This window comes from Papaver somniferum, chromosome 7 (assembly GCF_003573695.1).
Source record: "Papaver somniferum cultivar HN1 chromosome 7, ASM357369v1, whole genome shotgun sequence".
NCBI lineage: Eukaryota > Viridiplantae > Streptophyta > Magnoliopsida > Ranunculales > Papaveraceae > Papaver > Papaver somniferum.
The window spans coordinates 176,773,932-176,797,221 of record NC_039364.1 but is presented as its reverse complement, the minus strand read 5'-3'; the positions used below and the strand labels follow the sequence as shown (position 1 = coordinate 176,797,221).

The 23,290-nt window shown below is 42.8% G+C and overlaps 2 protein-coding genes across 3 annotated transcripts; one reads left to right on the top strand and one right to left on the bottom strand.

Moving 5' to 3' along the window:
• The first annotated feature begins 2,118 nt into the window (after positions 1–2,118).
• LOC113299092 lies at positions 2,119–17,272 on the top strand. 2 transcript variants are annotated; one of them, XM_026548029.1, is made up of 17 exons: positions 2,119–2,202; positions 2,301–2,353; positions 2,846–2,990; positions 3,087–3,203; positions 3,307–3,402; positions 3,497–3,648; positions 3,783–4,114; positions 4,196–4,313; positions 4,427–4,505; positions 4,603–4,657; positions 4,782–4,819; positions 4,969–5,041; positions 14,460–15,128; positions 15,203–15,289; positions 15,376–15,855; positions 15,930–16,053; positions 16,860–17,272. In XM_026548029.1, exons 13-17 carry the CDS (start codon positions 14,931–14,933, stop codon positions 17,168–17,170), a joined length of 1,200 nt encoding a protein of 399 aa, XP_026403814.1. In that variant the 5' UTR covers positions 2,119–2,202; positions 2,301–2,353; positions 2,846–2,990; positions 3,087–3,203; positions 3,307–3,402; positions 3,497–3,648; positions 3,783–4,114; positions 4,196–4,313; positions 4,427–4,505; positions 4,603–4,657; positions 4,782–4,819; positions 4,969–5,041; positions 14,460–14,930; the 3' UTR covers positions 17,171–17,272. The 2 variants fall into 2 exon arrangements, with proteins under 2 accessions (XP_026403814.1, XP_026403815.1); XM_026548030.1 differs by lacking the exons at positions 2,119–2,202; positions 2,301–2,353; positions 2,846–2,990; ... (7 more) ...; positions 4,782–4,819; positions 4,969–5,041 and adding an exon at positions 13,662–14,326.
• Positions 17,273–21,757: 4,485 nt separating this feature from the next.
• On the bottom strand, positions 21,758–22,855 carry LOC113295573. The gene has a single exon (XM_026543904.1). It carries the CDS (start codon positions 22,853–22,855, stop codon positions 21,758–21,760), a length of 1,098 nt encoding a protein of 365 aa, XP_026399689.1.
• Between the last annotated feature and the right edge of the window lie 435 nt (positions 22,856–23,290).

The following is a 23,290-nucleotide window of genomic DNA, read 5'->3' as shown; positions in this document are numbered from 1 at the left end:
AATGATGAGGGTACCCAAGTACACCAAAATCTTGTTGATTCAACTTATAAGTCTGATACCTTGTGTGATCGTCTATAGACTAAGTCGAGATAATACAACAACAAGGTAATCACTTGATAATAGTTACGGTACAAGACCGACATGCTATAGGATCAATATCAAGTACCTTAGATCAATGTACAAGTGTTTACTTTTATTTATAATAAAACAAATATAATTACGGAAAATAAAAGTAAATCACACACCAAGATTTTTTTAACAAGCAAATCGCAAATGCATAAAAATCCCGGGACCTAGTACAATTTTAGATACTCTCAGAATTAAACCACTACACAAAGATCAAATCCAACTTCGTATAGTAGAGACAAAGTAATATACCCCTAGTTACTTAGTTCCCTCAATATTTTCGCGCCTACAGCCGTCTGGCCAACACACGTGAATCCTAAGATATAAACCATTATCTTGAGTTGATTTACAGATGTAAAGCCTTCATCACTCAACTCCTTTTGATTGTCTTCCAAACAGTATAGGAACAAAGTTGTTTGGTAACCACTCTGTTAATCTTTGATAGAATATTTGTTGAGTATCAACAGAGGCTTTTTCGTTTAGCAAGTAAACTCCTTTGTCGGGTTTAGATCAATCAATATCAGAAATAATCAGATCTAGATTCACAAGCTATCATATTCGGATACTGAAGAATACCACCAAATGATAGTTTTCGATCTATACGACTAGTTAATCAAATCTATCAAAGATAAATAATATCTTAGTCGGATTCCAGTCGATCAAGGTGTGAGCATGAAATAATATCACGAGATACGAAACCAATCAGAAAAATCTTCTTGTCTTCAAATCTTCAATTGTCTTTAATTGCACCTACACACAAAACTTGATTCCACCTATGATTGATCATGCACAGATTGGAGTCTGTTAACAATGGATGATCATAAGTTGTCCTCAAATCTAAAAATAGTTATGAAGATCCCGTCAATCCTTTTTATTAGAAGAGGAGGTTCACAAGAATAAACAAACTAGGTACAATCAAAGGTTCAACAACCGTTAGTCAATCAAATCAATAATCAAAAACTAAAATAATAATGCAGTTATCTAGGTTTCCACCAACGGTATTTTCTAGAGCTTCTTGATCCCATGGAAGTCTTCAAATGAACGAACATAAGAGATTTCGCCTAATTAGGGTACTCTCCTCTCTTGCATAGTAAAGTAATATTATTAGTCGTCTCCACAAGAAAGAACAAAGATGAAGTTTTCCTGGCTAAGGATGGTTTATAAGAAGAACAAACTTCACTATTTATAAACCAAGGATGTGTAGACAACAAGGAAATTCTAAAACTGAAAAGATTCTCAAGATATGCAATAAAGTACCTAATTTCGGTTTTCATATTTCCAATTAATATTCAACCTGTAATTTTGAAATCTCTCTTCAAAATATCCAATATTAGCTTAGCACTTGACTAATATAGTTTTTCTAGAGATATGTTTTAATTGCTAGAAAATCAACACATATAAATTCAAAATTCTTAATTAAAAGATTCTCCAATATATCGGTCTAGGATCAGCTTGAGCATTAAGAAATATCTTTGACCAATCAATGATAACAATTATGTACATGTTCAAATTATGTCGAAATCTAGAACTTTCCTATCTAGCAAACCCTAATTCCAAAGTCACACAAACCCTAAAGTATATGTGAATATCGGAAATCGGTTTTGCTCTTGCACTACACCAAATTTCAGGATTAGTAACTAAAATTCGTAACGGCTTACTGTATGTTACAAATGGCCGTTACGAAATGGTTGTAACAGGCTAAAGCTGTTACGAATCTTTCAGTAATTCGTAACAGACAACAGCCGTTACGAAATTTTTATTTACGCGTGCCAATCACACGCTTGGTCACACTAGGGTCGTAACAGTTGAAGTTTCCGCGTGTGCCGTTCACATGCGTGGCATATTTTTTCCACCCCCACACTCGTTGAATTAGAGGATGTTTCCTCCCCCGCGGGTGTCATTCACTTTATGTCTCCCCTTTCTCTCGATTTTCATCTCATTCTTCATTTTCTTTTCTCTTTCTCTTTCTCTTTCTCTCCTCCTGCCTCTCTTCTTTTCCCTCTCTTCTCCACACCCGTTAATCATCTGACCTTTGAAGAACAGTATAAGGTTAACGAGTTTAGGGTTTCGATCTGTGTAAGTTATCATCAATTTTTTCGATTTTAGGGTTTTATCATCTATTAAATCAGATTTTAGGGTTCCATCTAATAACATTTTTTTCGATTTCATTTTAGGGTCCGTCGGAGTTGGAGCTTTGAAGAACTGATCTTGATTCTCCACTTTGAAGGTATATGTTTCTAGTTTTTTCCTGTTAGATTTTCTCTTTCCGCCTCTCTTCTCTTTTTTTGTTTTTCCCTGAAGATTCACATCTTTTAATCGAATCTAGGATTTCGATTTCATCATCTGTTAATCGAGTTTAGGGTTTCAATTTCATCATTTGTATTTCATTTGTGTAAGTCTTTCATCATCTGTTTTAGGGTTTGAGTTTTTTCGATTCTAGGGTTTCAGTTTGTTAGATTTTAGGTTTTGTTGTATAAATCTATGATTTACATATGTTATTGTTAGTGTTTTTTTTAGATTACTACAGTATTCTGGTTCTTTGATGATCTCCATATCTTCTATTAGTACTTTTATTTGTAGGTTTTGTTGTCTAATGATGAATTGTTATGAAAATTAGTATCAATGTGTAAGTTTTGGATCTTACAGATCGTGTATTTCCTTTTGTTAAATTAGTATCAATCAGGGAATTTGATGTTTGATGAAAATCTTGTTGTTTTAGGGGATATCGGAATCGAGATCAATCGTCCGATATTAGAGGTGCAGATTGGAAACCTTGGAAACCACAAATCAATCGTCCTGTCACTGGATGATTCTGTAAACATCTACTTACTAATGCACTAGCTAATTTGGAGAATCACGTTAAGGTAATAATAATCTTTCCCTTCCCAATATTTTTTCTTGAATGGAAATCCAAATTGTCAATGTCTCACAAATGTCTTATGTTGATTATTTTATGATAGTTACAACTTGTTGTAATTGATTATGGAGTTGTTATACCTAAAAAAAGATATCAAAGCCAGTTCAAAAGAAGGAAGAAAGCTCCAACCTTATCTGCAGTTTTATCTGCTCGTAGCAAGGTAGATTTCTTAGAATTCCATTAATTGTCTTGTTTCACCATCTTAGTAATTTCAATCAGAAAAGTTAACTACTGCTACTCCTTCTGTCTATCTCGGTAAGAAGGAACCCATTGTGGACATTGATGGAGGAGATGATGATAATCATTTAGCAGCTGTGGAGTACGTCGAGGATTTTTACAAATATTACAAGCTTGCAGAGGTGGCTCTCTTTAATTTTAGTTTTCTTGCTCAATTTTTAACTGATAAATCATTACTGAAGTAATTGTATCTAATTTTATGATCCCATACTGCAGAAGTCAAGCCTAATTCATGACTATATGGGGGCTTCACAACAACAAATTAACGAGAGCCATATGATGATTCTTGTAGCCTAGTTGAGATAATGTGAAAAAAGTCATGATCCCATTGCTGCTCTGAATTACGTCATTACCATTATGATTTTAATGTGAGAAAATGTATATATAACGATTATCATATTCTGACCGGAGTCTCTTTTTTTTTTAAAAAAATAGCCCTTGATGTTGCTGATCTATTTTGTTAGGTGAATTCACTGTTAATGTTATTGTTCCTTAATTGAAGGTGATGATCCTATTTGCTTAAAGGATTGGAAAGAACACACGGAAGAGCTACAGTTTGAGGAATAGATTTCCTGGTTCTGGAAGGTACATATGATTATAGTATATGAGTTCTTTTTATGTTACGTCATGTGTTTTTCAGTGTCACTTTGATGTTGGTTTTCTATGTGAGTTTCGATGGTCTTGAAGTTACCCAGTTACTCAAGATCATAAAGCTTTTACGCGGACACATGTAATCATGTGTTGTGATCTTAAAATATTTGCGTGAAGCCTAACTCTTTGAGTCGACCTCAAAGGTTTGAGAATTTGAGTGTTTTGCATCAGCTAAGATGTGGGGTTAGTTTACTTCCTTCTTAATGTAGTTTGAATTTCTCATGCTTCAATTTTGTATCTGCTGAAAATTTAATTTCTTGATAGGAAAGTGGATGAATTGGATAAAGCAATTGTTGTGGCATCTAGATACCCGTACTGATATGGCATTGATAAAGTGGAGATTGAGAAACGTAGAAGATGGACTAAGATTGCTTGCACTCAGGTATGCCACAAGAGCCCATCTGTTGGCACAATAGACATTAATTTTTGGGGTCTTTGTCTTTTAAACAATTTTTGCATTTAAAATATATGTTATTATTGATGTGCTCCTTTTAGGTGGGTTTTATGAAGAAAGTTGTCGAAGCTGGAAAATCTAAAAGTGCAAACGGTACCCGCCAGCTAGTCTAACTTACATGTAAGTATTTTAAACCTATCTTAGTGTTCTTTTTTGTGTAGTATTATCGCATTTTCCCTCATTGTTGTTTTTTATGGTTGTCTTGCTTAATCTACAGGAATCTCTCGACAAATCATTTCAGAGGACGGATTGCTTTTGAACTTCGGAGAATTGTAAATCTTGACACATTGCAAGTCTAAAGAGCCTGAATAATTTTCGTTTTCTCCCAGGAAAGTTTCTCTAAGCTAACATATCTGTGTTTTGATTGCATGGATCTTTCGAGCAATAAATTTTCAGGACAAGTGCCATCTTCTGTTAGAGCATCATCTTACCTTGTAAGTAAAACTGCCTTGCTCTGAAGAGTTGGGACAGTTGCAGAATATCCCATGATTTTTCTTTGTCTTGAGAAAACTATTATTATATACTTAAGAGTTCTGGATTGTGGTGTTCTATCTCAGTTCTCAGTCTTGCATGTTTGCTGCAGGATTCTAACTAATAACAATTTTTAAGGGGAACTTCCGTTTCAATTGACTTTGCCATTATGAACTTAAATTCAGGTATTATGGAGAACTTGATTGAGAATGCAACTAGTGTTTGTGAAGTAGCTGCAAGTTTGGAGTAAGTTTTTATGTAGTGTTTGAGCTAAGTTTGGTGCTAATTTACCCCACCTCTTCTCTCGTTGATATTGCGGTATAGTTCTCAGCACATACTGTCCTTCTATAAAGTTTCTAAGATTAACCTTCTTATTATATTCTCTTGCCAACCTTTTTTGGCAATTATCCATTCTTTGTAACGTTGTCTCTCTTATTTCTTCTAGATCATCGAGCCTTTCAAGCATCATGTCCGTTGTGAGGTTCTTTTCTCATGCTTTGGTCTTTGTGGTTGGCATGATGATCTCTGTTGGAATGACTGCTTCGGCTCCGTAAGTGAGGAGGAACGGAGATTCACCGCTACCCTTCGTGTGGTTCGGTATGACTATAATGTGTTGTGTAGTTGCTCACACCATCTGCCCTTATGTTCATCCAATGACTTCTTGAGGATAAGAGCGAGAGTCTTGTTCATGGCTTTAGCTTGTCCGTTGCTCTGGGGGTAGATGGGAGTCGACTTGTTTTTCCTGATCTTGAAGGTGTCAAAGAACATGTCTATGTTCTTTCCTTGTAGTTGCTTGCCGTTATCGGAGACAATTTCTGCGGGGATGCCAAACCTGCAAATGATGTTTTGAAAGATGAAAGTAAACACGTCTACATCTCTGATCCTGGCTAGAGCTTTGGATTCCACCCACTTGCTGAAGTAGTCCGTGGCCACGATTAGGAATCTTCTTTTCCATGTTCCTTCGACCAGGGGTCCGACGATGTCAATGCCCCACTTTTCAAATGGGCAAGGACTATCTACTGAGTTTAACTTCGTTGCTGGAGCGTGAATTCTCTTGGGGAACCGTTCTTCGCATCTTCTAGACATTCTAGCAGCGTCTCGTATCATCTGCGGCCAGTAATACCCTTGCATTTTAGATTTATCGGCCAATGACCTCATCCCGCTGTGGTTGCCTGCGTACCCGTAGTGAATGTCCTTCAAGATACGATGACCTTCCTCTGTAGATAAGCAGCATAGTAGGGGTCCGAGGAAAGACTTCTTATACATAATTCCGTCACGAAGATCGTACCTCCCTACCTTTGATTGTATTTTCCGAGATTGCTTCGAGTCTGTGGGTAGGCCTCCTTCTTTAAGAAAAAGATGGATTTCAGTTCTCCAATCCTCTTCGTTACTGAATTCTTCGTCCTCGTTCTCTCTTGAGTAAAATATCATCTTCGATGAAATATTCGGCGATATCTTCTCCCACATCATCTTCAGCAATATTCTCCCTTACATCGTCTTCACGATTTGTTGTAGCGAAGGTTTGCTGGGGAATGATCGAAGGTTCGTATACCCTTGCTATCTTGATGGCTTTAACACTTTCATCTTTCAACATAGATAATATGTATGCTAGAGCGTCGACATGCATATTGTCTTTTCTTCATAGATGTCGGAACTTGATGTTGGGAACTTGTGATGCTAGAGTCTGGATGAAGGCCATTTATGCTGATAGGGTCTCATCATAAGTATTATATTCTAGTTCTATCTGTCGAATGACTAGATGTGAATCACTCGTTAGGCGTACATCGGTTATTATCATTTCTATTATCAACCGAAGGCCATGTACCACAGCTTCGTACTCCACAATATTGTTGGTGTGTAATTCGAATTCCAATCTTAGCGCATGCACGATCCTATCTCCGGTCTGGTTGGTAATCACGATCCCTATGCCTGCACCGTCTCTGTTCCGTGATCCGTCGACAAAGACTTCCCATCTTATTTGGCTTGAGGGTTCGAGTACGTCAACTATATCGTTTCCATCCTCTTCAAGCCCCGGTATGTCCTTCACTTCTTCGCCGTTTTCCAGAGGTAAGTCTGCTAGGAAATCTGCTAAAACCTGTGATTTTGGGGTTGTTTGGATTCCATGAATAATGTCGAATTGTTCCAATTGTGTATTCCACTTTGATATTCTTCCCACCTTCCCTGCATTTTTGAGAACGGACTCGAGCGGAGCTTTGCTTGGGACACGAACATAATGAGTCAGGAAGTAGGTTCGTAGCTTCTGCGTTGCCCATACCAATGCTAGTATCAATTGCTCAATCTTGGTGTAGTTTCTTTCTGCCGCGTTGAGGGTCTTACTGACGTAATAGATCGGTTGCTCAACCTTCGTGTTGGTCTTGACTAACACAGCTGACTGCGTCTTCGGTTGCTGCTATATAGAGGGACAACACTTCATCGGGATCGGGTTTCTGGAGGATCGGGATGGTTGCTAGGTATTCTTTGATTTTCTGGAAGGCTTCTTCGCACTCGGAGGTCCATGCAAATTTTGTCCCTTTTTTGAGGATATTGAAGAAATGTTTGCACTTGTTCGATGATCTAGCGATGAATCGTCCTAGCGCTGCTATGGAACCATTTAGTTTCTGGACTTCCTTCAGGTTTCTTGGGGACGACATCTCCACGATGGCTTGGATTTTAGCGGGATCAACCTCGATGCCCCTCTTCGTTACCAGATATCCGAAAAATTTCCCTGATGTACTGCCAAAAGTGCACTTTTCCAGGTTTACTTTCATATTATATTTCCTCATTGCACTGAAGATATTTCTCAAGTCCTGAAGGTGATCCTTGCGTAATTTGCTCTTGACTAGCATATCGTCAACATAAACTTCCAAAGTTTTCCCAATCCATGGCTTAAAGACAGCATCAACCATCCTTTGGTATGTTGTCCCTGCATTTCTTAGTCCGAATGGCATGCGTGTATAACAGTAGAGTCCATGCGGGGTGAAAAATGTTGTGTGTTGTTGGTCGTCTTCTGCCAGGGCTATCTGGTTGTAACCAGAATATCCATCCATGAATGACAGCTCTTCGTGACCTTCTACAGCTTATACCAGTTGATCAATGCTCGGGAGCGGGTAACTATCATTCGGACATGCCTTGTTGAGGTTCGTGAAGTCGATGCATATCCTTACTCCTCCATTCTTTTTAGGTACGATGACCATGTTTGAGATCCAGGTGGGGTATCTAACTTCCTTTATGAATCCTTCTTCCAGAAGTTTGGTTAACTCCTTCTCGACCGCTCGGTGATACTCTGGTGCTACTTTACGTAAATTCCGTCTGACATGACTTGTGCCTTGCTTTATCCGAAGCTCGTGTTGTATGATCTTGGGATCGATCCCGGGCATATCACCTAGCTTCCATGCGAAGATGTCCGCATACTCTTTGAGTAGTTTTATCAGTGCTCTTTCTCGATCTTTATCCATCAGAGTCCCTATCTTGATCATCTTTGGATCCTCTTCCGCTCCTATGTTTATTTCTTTGGTGGGTTCAACTGATGTAAACATAGGCTTTGGTTCCCCTAAAAGAGGAACGTTCTTTAATTGCTATTTGGTAGGCTCTTCAGCCCCCTTTGCCCCTGAGATACCATCTTCGGTAGTTAGAACGGTGTTATCCTTCGTTAGGCTTTTCCCTGATATCTCTTTGAGATACAGATCGATCGCCTTGTCTTTAGATGCAACTTTGTTTTTGCCCCTTCGGGCTTTGCGCTGCTCTTCTTGTTCATTGTTGAGTTGATTTGGTAGAGCCTGCGGTGACTTGGTCTCCCTTGATTTCCATTACCCCTTCGGGTATAGGGAACCGAAGGTATTAGTGGTATGTTGCTGCTACCCCTCTGAGTTTGTGCACCCATCTTCGTCCAATGATGGCGTTATAAGGGGATGGTGCGTCCACCACACTAAATCGGGTACTGACCTTCATCGTTCCTGCCTTGACTTTTAAGACGATGTCTCCTAACGGCTTCGTTGGGGCGCCATTGAACCCATAGATGGTGTAGTAAGAAGTCATCAGTTGTTCATCGTTTAATTCCATTCGTTTAAACGTATCGTAGAATAGAACGTTGACTGAGCTTCCTCCATCGATCAGAACCTTCCTTATGTGGCACCCTGATATTGGTAACGTGAGTACCAAGGGGTCATTGTGGTCGAATGTCATTGGCGCATTCATCCATTGTTCGTGTTCATCTACTTCGACTCCATCGATCTTGTAGAGCTCACAGTAGTCTTCAAATTGCTTTCTCAACCTCTTTCCTATTTGGCCAGTCAGTGAGGGACCGTTGGGTTCTGAACAGGAAATGATGTTGATAGTTCGGTTGTTCTCAGACAATTGGACTTGTTTGCTTCGTTGATCACTGTCTTCGGTTTCTGCCTTTTGAACATATTTTTTGAGATCTCCGGCATCAATCAGCTTCTGGATCATTATCTTGAGATTTTTACACTTCTCTGTTTGGTGTCTGTCGAAGCAATGATACTCGCAGTAGTCCCTTGATTTCTCAAATCTTGGTGGTTGCTTCCCCTTGGACCATAGCCGCTCGAGATTGGTTCGGTCTTTCATTTCCCTCAAGATGCGGACGTAGCTGGTGTTAAGCTTTGTGTAGACCTGATCTTCGAACTTATTATCATTGCGCCGATGATCATCTGTTTGTCCTCTTTTGTCTTCATTGAAGTGTTCGGTCGAGTTGGTTCTCTTCAATCCTCCGGTTTGTTCTACTGAGTTCGCACGATGATATTTTTACACTTGTGCCCTGGGGTTGTCACGCTATATTTCCTCTAGCCTGGCGTGTTTTTCAATGATTACTCGAAGATCCCCTTCGGTCGTGGGAATGCTTCCATGAATCTCAAAGAAAAACGAGCTCATCCTATCCAACCCCTACTTGTAGCAATTGATGTTAACCACAGGATGTACATTTCATATTGCTTGACAGATCTTGTGTCATCTATCGGTATACTCTCTGATCGTTTCTTTGTAGGCGACCGCTAACGAGAAGAGCTTGTCCATTCCTACGTTGACGGTTTTGTTGTACATGTATGTTCTCAAGAATTTCTCAGTGAGCTGGTTGTAGGAGTCGATGGAGTTAGGTGGTAGGTTGTCAAACCAGGATAATGCAGATCCTTTCAAGCTTGATGGGAAATATCTGCAGAGGACTACATCGTCTTGGTCCCATCGGTCCAGGGTTAGGTTATAGTATCGAAGATGAGCTGCGGGTCGCTGGATCCGTCGTAACTCTCGAACACTGGTATGGGCCACTTTTGGGGGATGGGGTCTCTTTCCAGATGCGCAGTCAGCGGTGTAGTGGCGGCTTCTCTCATCACCTCTTCTAATTTTCCTCCTCCTTGCCTCGTCTTCAATTGCTTGATTTCTGACGTCATTTCTGCACGAAGATTCTCCATTGTGAGGAAATGCTCGTCTCTTAAGGCCGATCGTCTTGATCTTTGGGTATCACTATAAAAATAATCTGAGTCCTCGGGCCTATAATCAGGATCGTCTGACCTGTTTCCTCCTGCAGTTCGGTGATTCAAAGGTTCGGGATTGTTAGCATTCGTTAAGATCATCCTTCGGTCATGATTTGGCTCTGGTGCTTTGGAATTTGCTTCGTCATGTTGGTGATCCGCTCCCATGCTTTGGGAGATCTTATCCTTGAGTTCTTGATTCTCTCGGGCTAGCAACGCCACTACATCTTCATATACCCTCTGGTTCCTCTTCAATTCCTCGAGTTATGCCATCAATTGGGGGGAATGATTCGACCCTTGGTTTGGAGTTCCGATCTGCACTTGCCCTCCAGTGGCTACAGTATGATCTTCATCTACTGTCTGAATTAGAGGGATTGGCGGGTCGGTGGTCACAACTTGCAGTTCTACATGTGGGGGTGTTGGTTGGTTCATCATCAATAAGGGCTGGGTGGTTGGCAGAGCTTGGTTCTGGTAATTCGTTGGTGGCATCCCGTGGGTTGGTTACTGCATCGTTGATTCCGCAAATCCTTCTCGCTGCTCATGGGCACGGGCGGTTGTTGTTGCCTTTGCGGCATCAGCTTTGGATGCTACAGCTTTGAGTGACGCCGCTGCTATTGCTTTGGCATCCAGTGGTGATGTGATTTCCGCTGGATCTTGCCTTTGGTTTGCCGCTTTCAGTTTTTCACCCTTTTGCTTACTGCGTGTTACAACCGGTGTGGTCCTTGGTGTTTCTTTTGATGATTCCTTATCTTTTCCAACGTCTTTCGATTTACCCATAATCTGCAAAAGTAGAAAGTTTGGCAAGAAGAACAAATCCAGGGAGTTTTGTTGGTCATAATCGTATTCACGAGGTATGAGAAGAAACGCTGATCCGAGTACCCTTGAAAAGGAAAATACTGATTTCCGAAATTTTGAACAAAATCATCAAGATTTTTAGAGATTCGAGGATCTTCAAAAACAAGAACACATATCCAATAAGAAGGAGAAGTACAGATCCGAAAGGTTTTTGCAAGAAAGAACATGGATCTGGAAAGCATTTATAGGAAAAAACATGAATTTAACAGGGTTTTTTTTTTTCAAGGATAAACATAGATCTAAAAGGGGTTTTGCAAGAGAAAACGCAGATCTGAAAAGTTTTTGCAAGGAAAATCACAGATCTAAAAAGTTTTCAACGATTTGTTACCCAAAACACTATTATTTGAGGAATACCGCTGAGTGACCAAAGAGAAAAGTCACAGGGAAAGATAAATCTTTTACCGGGACGAAAGTCCCTGTTTCTAGCGCCAGATTGTGAACACAGAAATAACGACGATATCATCGTGTGCACAAACAATATTGGCAGTACGAGTAACGTCAATGGAATGGTTGAAATACGTGTAAAACAACATATAATAATTATATGGGGCACTCTGAGCGTTCGGACTCGTCCTCGTCCCGCATCATAGAAGAGTCTATGATGAGTTAAACGTTACATAATAAATAAACTACAAGATCATAAATGCGGAATGTAAATAAGACGATGATTTACATGGTTCAGCATTAAGGTCTACGTCCACGGGGGTTGGTTTTCACTATGCATTATATGAGGTTACAATGGATAGTCGAATGACTCTGAGTTGGGAGCGATGCTAGAAGGGTTGTAGACAAAACTCATACTTACTCTTACAATTTCTCTCTCCTGAACCATATCTCTTTCTTCCTAAAATTGGTCGACCCCTCCTCTCTTGGTGGAGTCGGGTATTTATAGACTTCTCGTGTGGGACCCTCTTCTAGGAGACAGTTGTTCCTTATCATCTTGATTTGTGTGTCGATCCCCATGATATCTTCGTTATTCCCTGATCCCTCCAACGGTAATTTATTGTAACGATGGGTTGCCTCCTTATCTTCCATACGATATTTGACACGTGTCGTACGTTTGTAGCATTGAATGTGGGTGGTTGGGTAGTCCGCATGCGCCAGACAGCTGTGTACTGCAACTGTCACTTCCTTATCAGTGAAACCCATCCGCGCTCTTTATCTAGGATGCTTCTTGGGATAGGGTAAAGTAGGTTTTTGGGTATTCTATGGTATTTCGCGGTCCCTTTCTCATTTGGTACTCCTTAATTAACCATTGTCGGATCCGCATAATAATGGATATGTGGCAGAAGATTGGTGATACCTACCTTTTAGATGTTATAACGTGGCATCATTACCTTGATGCTCCTCATGCTGATGTAGTATACGTGTCTCCTTCTAGGCACGTGGCTGATCTCAGATTATGTGTATACAATGAGTGAGTGAAACACTTATCTATATGTGTGATGTTGAATGTCATCTAGAAAACTCTTGTGTTCGGCTTTCCAGAACGCAGTACGAGTAATGATCATTCATTGATTTTGAGATCTGCCTACGAAATCAACGATCCGACTAGAACACGGGTTAGGTAGTTAGTCCCCTTGGTAAAAGAATAAACCAAAATAAGCCTCTTAATAAGTGAACCCAGAATGAAAACTTAAGGAATTAGGTAAAGCTTATCATTCCCCTTGTTGTCCAGCAAGTTGCTATGTAAGCTTGACGCTGGCGTTGGTTGACTAATAAGTAAGATCTTTCCCTCAGTTCCTTCGGAGGAGAGTCCCACCAAACAAAGTTTAGAGTGTAACCTTTCCTTGATTTCAAAACAACCATGGAGATCAGTAAGTAGTTATGAAGTTAGTTGATATAAGAACTTGAAATTCGTAAGTCAGTTGAATCTACGTAAGAGTTAATGAATCAAACTAAGCATAATCATCCCGTTTCAAATTTACGTTACCGCCAATTCGCTCGGCTAAAATCTGAAAACAACCTGCAAGATCTAAGATTCATGTAGAATTCAGATTAGGTAGTGTAGTGGCATAAAACCACACACTAATCCAACGAAGTAGAAGATGGTTTAACACGAAGTAAAGGTACACAAGCAAACATAGACACAAGTATATACGTGGTTCGGTATGATTACCTACGTCCACGGGGTGAAATTATGAATGTTATTATTTCTTTTCTTTGATTACAAGTTGTTCTCTCCATTTCAAATGATGAAGCTCAAAAACTCGAGTATGATGCCTTCTTTTTCTCTCTCTCAACCTGCCTCTCTCTCTCGACCAGCCCTTATATTTATAGGCCAAGGTCGACATACAACAGAATTACAATGTTGGTCACATTACATCAATTTTAGTTGTTCCCTATCGGACCTGCACTGCTCGCCCGACTTTCTGGTTTGACCGATAGAGTCTTGGTTTTTGATAGTTCTTCACCCGAGGTCGAGTCTTGATCGTCTGGTTAACACGATGTCGCCCTTCTTTCTTCTTGTTCCTTTGTTTGACAATCTTCCTTCGTCTGACCGAGTGCTTTCTGATCATTCGCCCGACCTGTCAGGAGATAAATGTCACGTCACATCCGACAACTGTTGGGACATCACGTCCGACCCACGTGATACCTCTCTCTTTGCGCCGTTCGTATCTATCATGTGCTTCGCCGCTCTTTTTTCTTTGGTGTATCATAGATTAGGATCTTGCCACCTAGCCCTGTGGATTATCTACATCTATATTTATGCCCCTTCTTTCGCTCGTGTGCTTGGCACGAGAGAAAGAAAATTGTTCCACCTTCCCACGTCCTCGAGCATGCTGAGAATTCCGTCATGCAGTCTCCCACTAATTCTCCCTTTATGACTTGTAACCGTTGATGTCGTTCGAGGCGCTGCATCCTATAAATATCTCCCTTTATGTCCTCTTTCCTTCGTTCGCCATTTTCATAGAAACCAAGCGTTGTTCTTCCTTCTTCTTTTCCTTCCTTCTTTGCCGACACCATTAATTCCGGTGACCCTTTTATCTTCTCAGTCTTCATCTTCGTTGTTTCTGTTGGTGAGGTTTGCGATAGTCGTGGTTGGTTCTTCTTTTTACTTCTCTCTCCATCAAAGTTCATATCTCTCCGATCGCTTTCTTCCATGGCTACTTCTTCTCCGTCAATGACTGAAAAAAGGTGCGTGAGTGATACCTTCTCTGAGGGCGATGTTGTTTCTCTTGATCTTGTTTTGGCTTGAGAGTCCTTCCCATCACGATTATCGTGCTATAAATTCCCTTTTCCCTGATGATTCTCCTTCTTTTTCATGTAGGGCTGATAAGAGGATCTTCAAAGACTTGTCTGATGATGAGTTCATTGAACAGTTGAAGGAAGAATTTGGTCTTCAAAACTATGAAGTGACCCTAGTCTCGGGCCAAATGGGTGTGTTGAAGAAGTCTGATGTCGATAGGTATGAGTAGTCATCTGAGGAAGTCATCGTTACTCGTGGGCAATTAGAACTTGGTCTTCGCTTTCCTTTATACAACCCTGCTAGCCCTTTCTACTACGAGGTGTTGTCATAGCTTTGTCCGCTTCGGGCCTTGACCCAGTGGAATGGCAACACTTTCCGCCTGATGAATGAGTGTAGGGAGGCGAGGGTCATGGATCTAAGGCCGATTGGTCGACATATAAGCCTGAAACTCCAAATTATACTTCTGCCAATTTCTTCGTGAACTATCGGAGCAGGACAACTACCAACGGCGACCTTGCTGGTTTTGCTGCTAGCCCTCATCGTCTGAAGTCTATGCCTGAGGGTGTTGAACGATTGATGTTAGATGCTGATCCCCTTGGTAAAGGCTCCAACAAGCGTGCTCGCCACACCAATGACCCATACTGGGACCGGGTTCCACTACTTGTTCGCGGCCAAATTTTGCATGGTAGCTTTCCTCCTCCTCAATTTCCTACGGAGCCTTATCCATTCTGGGTGATTAACGATGATAGGGTATGTTTCTTTCTTTCCACTTTCTTTGATTCCTGTTGTATCGGATTGGGGTACTGATTACTTTTTTGTCGTAGGTTAATCCTCAGGGAGAGTCTACCAAATCGGCTTCTATTTCCAAGAAGAGAAGTGTTGGCACAAGGGTCGAGGAGGATCAGGGGAAGGTAACAAACATATAGATTTTATTCTAAGTACATGTACTTGCCCCTGTTTTTTTCCTTCACGTGTTCTGACGCTGAACCTTGTACAGAAATTCCCTAGGCGCGAGGATGAAGATGTTGGAGGGTCCGATACTCGTGGTAGTGAAAGTTTGGTTCCAAGGCGTAATCCTCCTCGGAGGAAGGTGGCGGCAAAGGGCGTGGTGTTGAAAAGATCGGACGTTGTAATTGATATCCCCGATCAAGATGATGAGGACGATATATTCGGGGACGATCAGCTGTTTGATAAGGATGTTGGTGGCCAGAAGGAACCGGAGGTTTATGTGGAGATTGCTGTTGTGACTCCTGTCGTGCAGTGTGGTGATCAGGGGCCGACACAAACATCACTCCAAAAGTTGCCCCAGAAGGATGTTGGGTCTCCCTCGGGTGTTCAGACGTCATTTACCATATCGGGCCCTATTTGTGATTCACTTGGCGCATTGCACTCTAAGGAGTTCGGCTCCTATACTGATGAGAAGATGATTGTTGTTGTGCCCCTGTATCGTGATATCGCGCCGGTCTTTGATAATTTGGTAAGTGATTTGTTTGCATTTTTCTTTGGGTGTCATTCTGCCCCACTTATATCGTCTTGGGATGGAATTTGTAGGCTTTGAATCGATCGAGGTTGGAGGCTTCGCTCCGTCGACAGGAGATTAAGAAGTTGGAGGCTGCTCTTCAGCAGGAGAAGGAAAGATCTCGTGATCTGGAGATCAAACTCGCCGATGCGCAAGGTATATTGTTTGCAATAGTTGTGTTGATTGAGTTCTTCGTACCAATGTCCTGAGTCAATTATTATTATTCTAGCCGAAATATCTAGTATAGATCTAGACGCTTCTTCGGAGTATAGTCTTATGAAGAGAAAGTGGGATATTGAGAAAGATCTTGTGGAGAATCTTCGACAACGAATTTCCAATAAGGATGGGAAGATAGACCGACAGGAGGCCGAGATCCAGCAACTTCAAGAGGAATTGGACAAATATCGCCTGTTTGAGTGTGTCCCCGAAGAGATAGATAACTTACGGGCCCGCTTGGGCATCTTTCAAAGAATTGATGGTGATAAAACGTTACTAGCCGATAATCTGGAGAGTCAAAATGGTTCCCTTAGGCTTCAAAATCGAGATCTTCATGAAGATCGGCGACGAATTTTGAGGGAAAAGTTGCGGCCGAGCAGTCCAACCGAGATCTTCTTGAAAGGACCAAGGGTTTCGATAAGTTGTCCAGTAACCTAGAGTGGACCCAAGCCAGTTATCGATGCTACAAGTGTCCTATAACCGTCAGAGGGCCGAGTGGAGTGATCACAAGAAATATTTCCCTTCGAATGAGTTCAATGAACAATACTATAATGAGTTAACCTTGAAGCTTTCTAAGGCCGAGGACAATTTGGCCAAGTCTGTGGAGTCGTTAGAATCTGTATTGCCAATTCTGTCAGGTCTCTGGAGTGCATGTTGGGGCGACCTTAAGACCTAGTTAGTTTGTTGTTTTTACTCTGTATTCTGCTATGTTCCGTGTTTAATATGCTTATAATGTTTTGTTGCAGCCGAGCAGGGTCGTGTCAAGGATCTGGAGCGAGATGTGCAAAATCTCAGGCAGGAGGTGGAGCAGTGGAAGAAGGCCGAAGGTGAGGTGAAGGTTAAGCTTCATGCCACCGAGGCGAGGTCCGAGCAGCTTTCTCAGCAGATTGTGGACGAGAGAAATGCTCATCAGAACGAGCTTGCAGAGGCGATCAATGCCGGTGTGAACGAGTACATCGCGCAAAAGCGCCGCGAGGTTGCTCAGAGAAAGGGGGAGCCGGTGATGTTCCACCCAGGGGTTGATCATGTCTTTTGTAGTGTTGCGCCACTAATTTGACCTTTGTCGCGGGTTGTAATTCGTTTGAACACTTGACCCATGCTTCTTTGAATGAGGTGCTGCGTCGCCAAGCTTGTTTTTCTTTTTTCTTTTCCTTGACAATTTCCGCCTTTATCATTGTGTTGACGCTGTTTAATTTATGGTTGCTATCGTGTTGTTTATGCTCCGTATCTGCATTTGATGTCACATGCATTATTATTAGTGCCTTTTCTGTCGAACACACTCAACAAGGAGGGTCATCGGGCCCGATGCCATGTCCCAGCCGAGGTATCTCATCACTATCTTTTAGATTCAGTGGAAGGGTTTTAGTCGTCCTAGTTCTAGGCCCGATAATCCCGAGTGGTTATCGACCAACCAACTTGGGCAAGTGGTCACGGCCACCTGCGATGGGGGTAACCTTTCAGACGTAAGTAGGTTACCTAGCTGAGAAGAAATTGTATCTTAACAACCTTTGGTATCTGGCTTCCAACCACCAGTACCCTTAGGCTACCTCGTCACTTGCACACTGCCACTGCCCCGAGTATCGAATAGCCAGTCGACTGTAAGTCACCTCGGCACTTCCACACTGGCTTTTCCCCGAGTACGAATGACCATTCGAGTATAAGTCACCTCGGCACTTCCTCACTGGCTTTGCCTCGAGTACGAATGACCATTCGAGTGTAAGTCACCTCGACACTTCCTCACTGGCTTTGCCCCGAGTACGAATGACCATTGGTCGCTCATGTCATATTTCCTACCCGTCGCGGTTTTAAAGAAATGAATAACAAGTATGTTTACCTGTTTCCCTCGAACCCCTCATGGGTAATAGAGTTTCAAATGTTGAGCGTTCCACGGTTTTAACTCGGGTTTGCCGTCTGGTTTGAGTAATCGATAAGATCCCTCACCATCTTTAGACACGAATGTGTATGGTCCTCCCCACCTTGCCGCTAGTTTACCACCCTTTTTGTCACGTTCCCAATCGGCTAGATATTTCAACACTAACTGCCCCGGTTGAAACTCTCTTGGTCGAAATCGTTTGTTGTATTCTCGTTGTAGTCTACTTTGGTAATTCTCCATTTTTTGCAACGCCATCTCCCTTGTTTCCTCCAAGTCATCGAGCTTGTCCAATATTAGATCTGCCGATATGTTTCGCCTTCAGGATTCAGTTCTTGTGGTGGGTATCATTGCTTCAGTTGGTAGTATCGCTTCGGTTCCATAGGTCAGCATGAAAGGTGATATCCTTGTTGCTTCCCTTCGAGTGATTCGATAGGCCCATAAAACATTGTAGAGTTGTTCGCACCAATCAATGTATTCTCCATCTAATTTTTTCTTCATATTGTCGGCGATAGTTTTGTTTGTGATCTCGGTCTGCCCATTACTTTGAGGGTATATGGGGGTAGCCTTGCTTTTTATGATGTTGTAGGTGTTAAATAGTAGGTCGATGTTTTCTCCCTGGAGCTGTTTTCCATTATCCGAGATGATGGCCGCCGGTACTCCGAAACGACATATGATGTGCTCCCAAATGAACCTGAAGACGTCCTTGTCACGGATATGTCTCAGTGGTGCCGCCTCCACCCATTTAGTGAAGTAATCCGTCGCTACTATTAAGTATTTTCTCTGCCCCGATCCCACATGTAATGGTCCCACGATATCGATCCCCCACTTTGCGAAGGGCCAAGGGATTACTATCGAGTTTAGAGTTACTGACGGTGCATGTATCTTCTTACCAAACCGCTGGCATTCTTCGCAAGCTTGCGCCATTTGTTTTGCATCATCGTTCATATACGGCCAGAAGTATCCCATCGTTTTCGCTCTCGCTGACAGACTTCGTCCCGAGCTGTGATTTCCGGCTGGTCTTCTTCCTTACTTAAGCATCTTAAGAGTGGTCCCAGGTATGATTTCCTGTATAGGATTCTATCTCTTAGCTCGTAAGCGGCTGATTTGCTTTTCACTTTGTTGATATCGGGTCGCCCCTTGGGTAACTCGCCTGTCTCCAAGTACGAATGAATTGGCTTTCTCCAATCTCCGTCCAGATATTTGTCGGCCGTGTTGATAGCCACGTCGACCTGCACCTCGGGTGTCTCTGGTATAGATGGGGCGAGGAGTCTCATGACACGAATACCCTCCACACTTGGGTCTGTGAGCTGGGATGCAATATATGCCAATGCGTCCGAGTGTCGATTATCTTTTCTGCATATGTGGCGAAATTTGATGTTGGGGATCTGGTCGATATAGAATTGGGCGAGCTCCCAGTACTTCTGCAAAATCGAGTCGTGGATGGCGTATTTGCCTGTGATTTGTCGGATCACCAACTGCGAGTCGCTAGTTAGTCTTACATCTTGTAGGCTCATCTCGACGATTAATCTCAGGGCGTGAATCGCAACCTCGTACTCGGTGACGTTGTTTGTCGCCTTAAATTCCAACCTAAACGAGTGGATCATTTTTAGTCCCTTTGGTGTGGTAAAGACTATCCCAAGTCCCGATCCATCTTTGTTCGACGCTCCATCGATGAATACTTCCCAACGTGATGGGCTACTTGCTTCGAGTAAGTCGGCCGGGTCTTCTCGATCTTCTTCCATTCCGGGTATGTCCTCGACCTCATCTTCGTCGCTTAGTGGAAAATATGCCACTACTTGTGCCTTCACTGTTGTCCTCATTTCGTAGAAAACGTTGAATATTTTGATTTGTTCCCCCCATTTGGAAATTCTTCATGATCGTCCGGCATTGTCTAATACCGCCTTAACAGGCGATTTTGTGAGCACGCGGATGCGATGGGCTTGGAAATACGTTCTTAACTTCAGAGTGGAGAAAGCTAGTGCTAAAATCATCTGTTTCGTCCTTGTATAATTTTTCTCGGCGGGACTTAATGTTTTGTTGATGAAGTAAACAGGCTTTTCTTAGCTCCCTTCATTTCGGACTAAGACTGCACTGGTAGCATATGAGGTTGCGCCGAGGTATAACGTGAGGACCTCCGATGGCTCGGGTCTTTGTAATACGGGTAGGCTAGCGAGATGTAGTTTAATATTCTGAAACGCCTCCTCACAAGCGTCCGTCCATTTAACTTTCTCCTCCTTTTTGAGAGTGTTAAAGAAGTTCTTGCATTTATCCGACGACCGAGATATAAATCGCCCCAACGCTGCTATACTTCCGTTCAGCTTTTGTACGTCTTTTATTGTAGCCGGTGACGGCATCTCGAGTATAGCTCTAACTTTCTCGGGATCTGCCTCTATCCCCTTTGGAGTGATGATATATCCCAAAAATTTGTCTGATGTGACCCAAAAATCGCATTTAGTCGGATTAACTTTCATTTTATATTCCCTCATCGTCCGGAAAACTTCTTGCAGGTCCCGAATGTGATTCTTGGCTAGGCGACTTTTTACTAGCATATCGTCTACATAGAGCTCGATGGTGTGGTGGATCTGGTCTTCGAACATATCTCCCATCAACCTTTGATATGTGGCGCCCGCATTCTTCAGACCGAAGGACATCTTGGTCTAGCAGTATAGGCCCCTCGGCGTGAAGAAGGAGGTGTGTTCTTAATCCTCGGGGGCCAACGGGATCTGGTTATACCCCGCGTATCCGTCCATTAATGTTAGTGCCTCGTGCCCTACTATAGATTCCACCAGTTGATCGATGCTTGGGAGAGGGAAACTGTCCTTCAGACAGGCTTTGTTCAGGTCGCTGAAGTCAATGCAGATTCTGACTCCTCCGTTTTTCTTTGGTACCACGACCATGTTGGATATCCACTGTGGGTAGTTGGATTTCCTGATTATTCCCGATTCTTGTAACTTCTTTAACTCCTTCTCGACGGCTGTGTGTAATTCTGGTGCGACTCGCCTCATCTTTTGTCGTACTGGTTTGAAGCTTAAGTCGATCTTTCAATGGTGACAGCATACCTTCGGATCTATGCCCTCCATATCGTGCACGTTCCATGCGAACGCGTCCATGTTTTCCTTTAGCACTGCCACGAGCTGGTTTACTTGTTCTTCCGATAGTAAGGACCCGATCCTTACTATCCTTAGTTCTTCTACAGTTCCTAAATTAATCTCCCGAGTAGGTTCCACGGCAGAGAAGTTTGGTTTTGATTCCTTCATCGGCGTCGTCTCCTTTAATTGCTATGAAGGTTCGTTTCCTTGTGTTTCGTATGTCATGACCGCCTGCAAAATAATTCTTTCCAGTTCCTCTGTGGCTTTGGTTTCTTTAGCCTTGTTCTTCAAGCCCCTTTGTCGTGCTCGCCGCTCCTCATTTATTTGGGCATCGATCTGCATGCACTGTCGGGCTGCCTGTAAATCTCCTACGACCTCAGCTATCCCCTTGTATGTTGGGAATCGTAGACTCTGATGATAAGCCGATGCCACTCCTTTGATTCCCGCGATCCACGGTCTCCCAATAATAGCTTCATAGGGCGAGGCGACATCGACCATACAGAATGTAGGTAACGTATCTAGGTAACCACCTCCGTCTGATACCCTTAGGGCTACTTCGCCCTTTGGGATGGTCACGGTCCCATTAAAACCGTAGATACGATATGTCGATGGGACGAGTATATCATATGACAACTCCATCCTCTTGAACGTGTCGTAGAAGAGTACTTCGACTGAGCTCCCACTATCCACTAGTATCCTTCTTACCCCATTCCTCAATCAGCAGGGTGATAACCAAGGGATCATTGTGAGCTTGGACGTTCATCGGGACATCCTGAGCCGATAAAAAGATGGGTAGCAGCATCCAGGGTTCCATCAGCAAAGCTTTTGCTACACTGAAAATTTCCTTCCCATTATGATCCCTCTTGTGGATTCTAGACATGGTTCCAGGATTCAGATTGTACGCTTGAGTGGCCGAATGCAAAATCGTGTTGACAAACTGCGTGGATCTGTCGATTCTGACCTGGTGGACGGGTGCATCGGGCGCTGCGGTCGTCTGGGCTGGGTGTCGGACGAACTGTCTCAGGTAACCGTCTCGAATAAGATGTTGCACGATGTCTTTTACTTCTCGGCAGTTATTTGTAGAGTGTCCTCGATATTGATGATAATGGCAATACTCTGGGTGATCCTTGGTCTCCTCGAACTGTATCCCTCTTGAAGCTAGGTATATGATGTCACTCCTTTTCTCGACCTCTTTGAAGATTTCTTCTAGTGGAGCATTCAAAGGGGTGTATGTTCTCTCCTCTTGTCTCGGCCTATTTCCTTTAGCTACCCATTCCTTCTTCCCATTTCCTCGCGTAGGTGGGCTCGGTCTCTTCTCGGGCCGATGTTGAACATCGTCCGATGTCGACTCGGGCGCCGTACTATCCTCTTGCACTCCCCTATCCCTTGATTCTTCCTGAATTTCTTCTAGGGCGATGAAATGTTGTTGCATTTTCCTCATTTCCTTCAATGTTTGCGGCTTTTCAGTGAACATGGCTATCCAGATGGGATCCGACCTCCCTAATGCGTTTTCGAACCCGAATATCTGCTGGTCAACTGGTACCTTCCCAATTTCTGTACACAAATTTCTCCATCGATCGTTCAATGATCTGAGAGGCTCTCTAAACCGTCGGGCCAAGGTGAATAACCTGTTGACCCTGGGTCGAGGTCTGTTTTTGTGCATGTACGTTTCAAGGAAGGCTTCGACTAGAGTCTCGTAACTGTCAACTGTTCCTGGTGAGAGGTTGTAGAACCATTTCCTTGCCTCGCCTTCCAGGCTTGCCAGGAAGAACTTACACATTACCACCTCATGGTTTTTCCATTGGATTAGGGACATAATGTACATCTTCAAATGCTCAACTGCGTCTCCCGTGCCGTCGAACCTGGATGGGAAGGTGGGGAGCGTGCACTTAGGTGGGAAGGCCCTTAGTTCTAGCTCTTGGGTGAAAGGGGTCCTCTCGGCCTCGCTTATGACCTCGGCTAGCTTATCTTCTTCGCCGGTTCCTGACAGCTTCCTTATATTTTCTTCCAACTCTCTTAGCTTGGCTTCGGTCGCATTGTCGGACCTTGTGTTCCTCTGCTGATTATTCCTCTCGTGCCTCTCGTCGTCTGTGGATGAATCCTAGGGTGGACCGTATCCTCCGATAGGTTGTGTCGGGGGTGGTCCTGATCGACCGGAATTGCTCGGTCCTACCGCTGGTGGTACTTGCCCAATTCGGCCTTGGTGACCTGATGT

Bases quoted from the DNA above. Each gene is read 5' to 3' on its own strand.
- LOC113299092 (XM_026548029.1), top strand. From the start codon at position 14,931: ATGCCTGAGGGTGTTGAACGATTGATGTTAGATGCTGATCCCCTTGGT. The intron at 15,290-15,375 runs GTAACAAACATA...AACCTTGTACAG, and splicing joins TCGAGGAGGATCAGGGGAAG to AAATTCCCTAGGCGCGAGGA. The intron at 15,856-15,929 runs GTAAGTGATTTG...TGGAATTTGTAG, and splicing joins CGCCGGTCTTTGATAATTTG to GCTTTGAATCGATCGAGGTT.
- LOC113295573 (XM_026543904.1), bottom strand. From the start codon at position 22,855: ATGTGTAAGTTCTTCCTGGCAAGCCTGGAAGGCGAGGCAAGGAAATGG.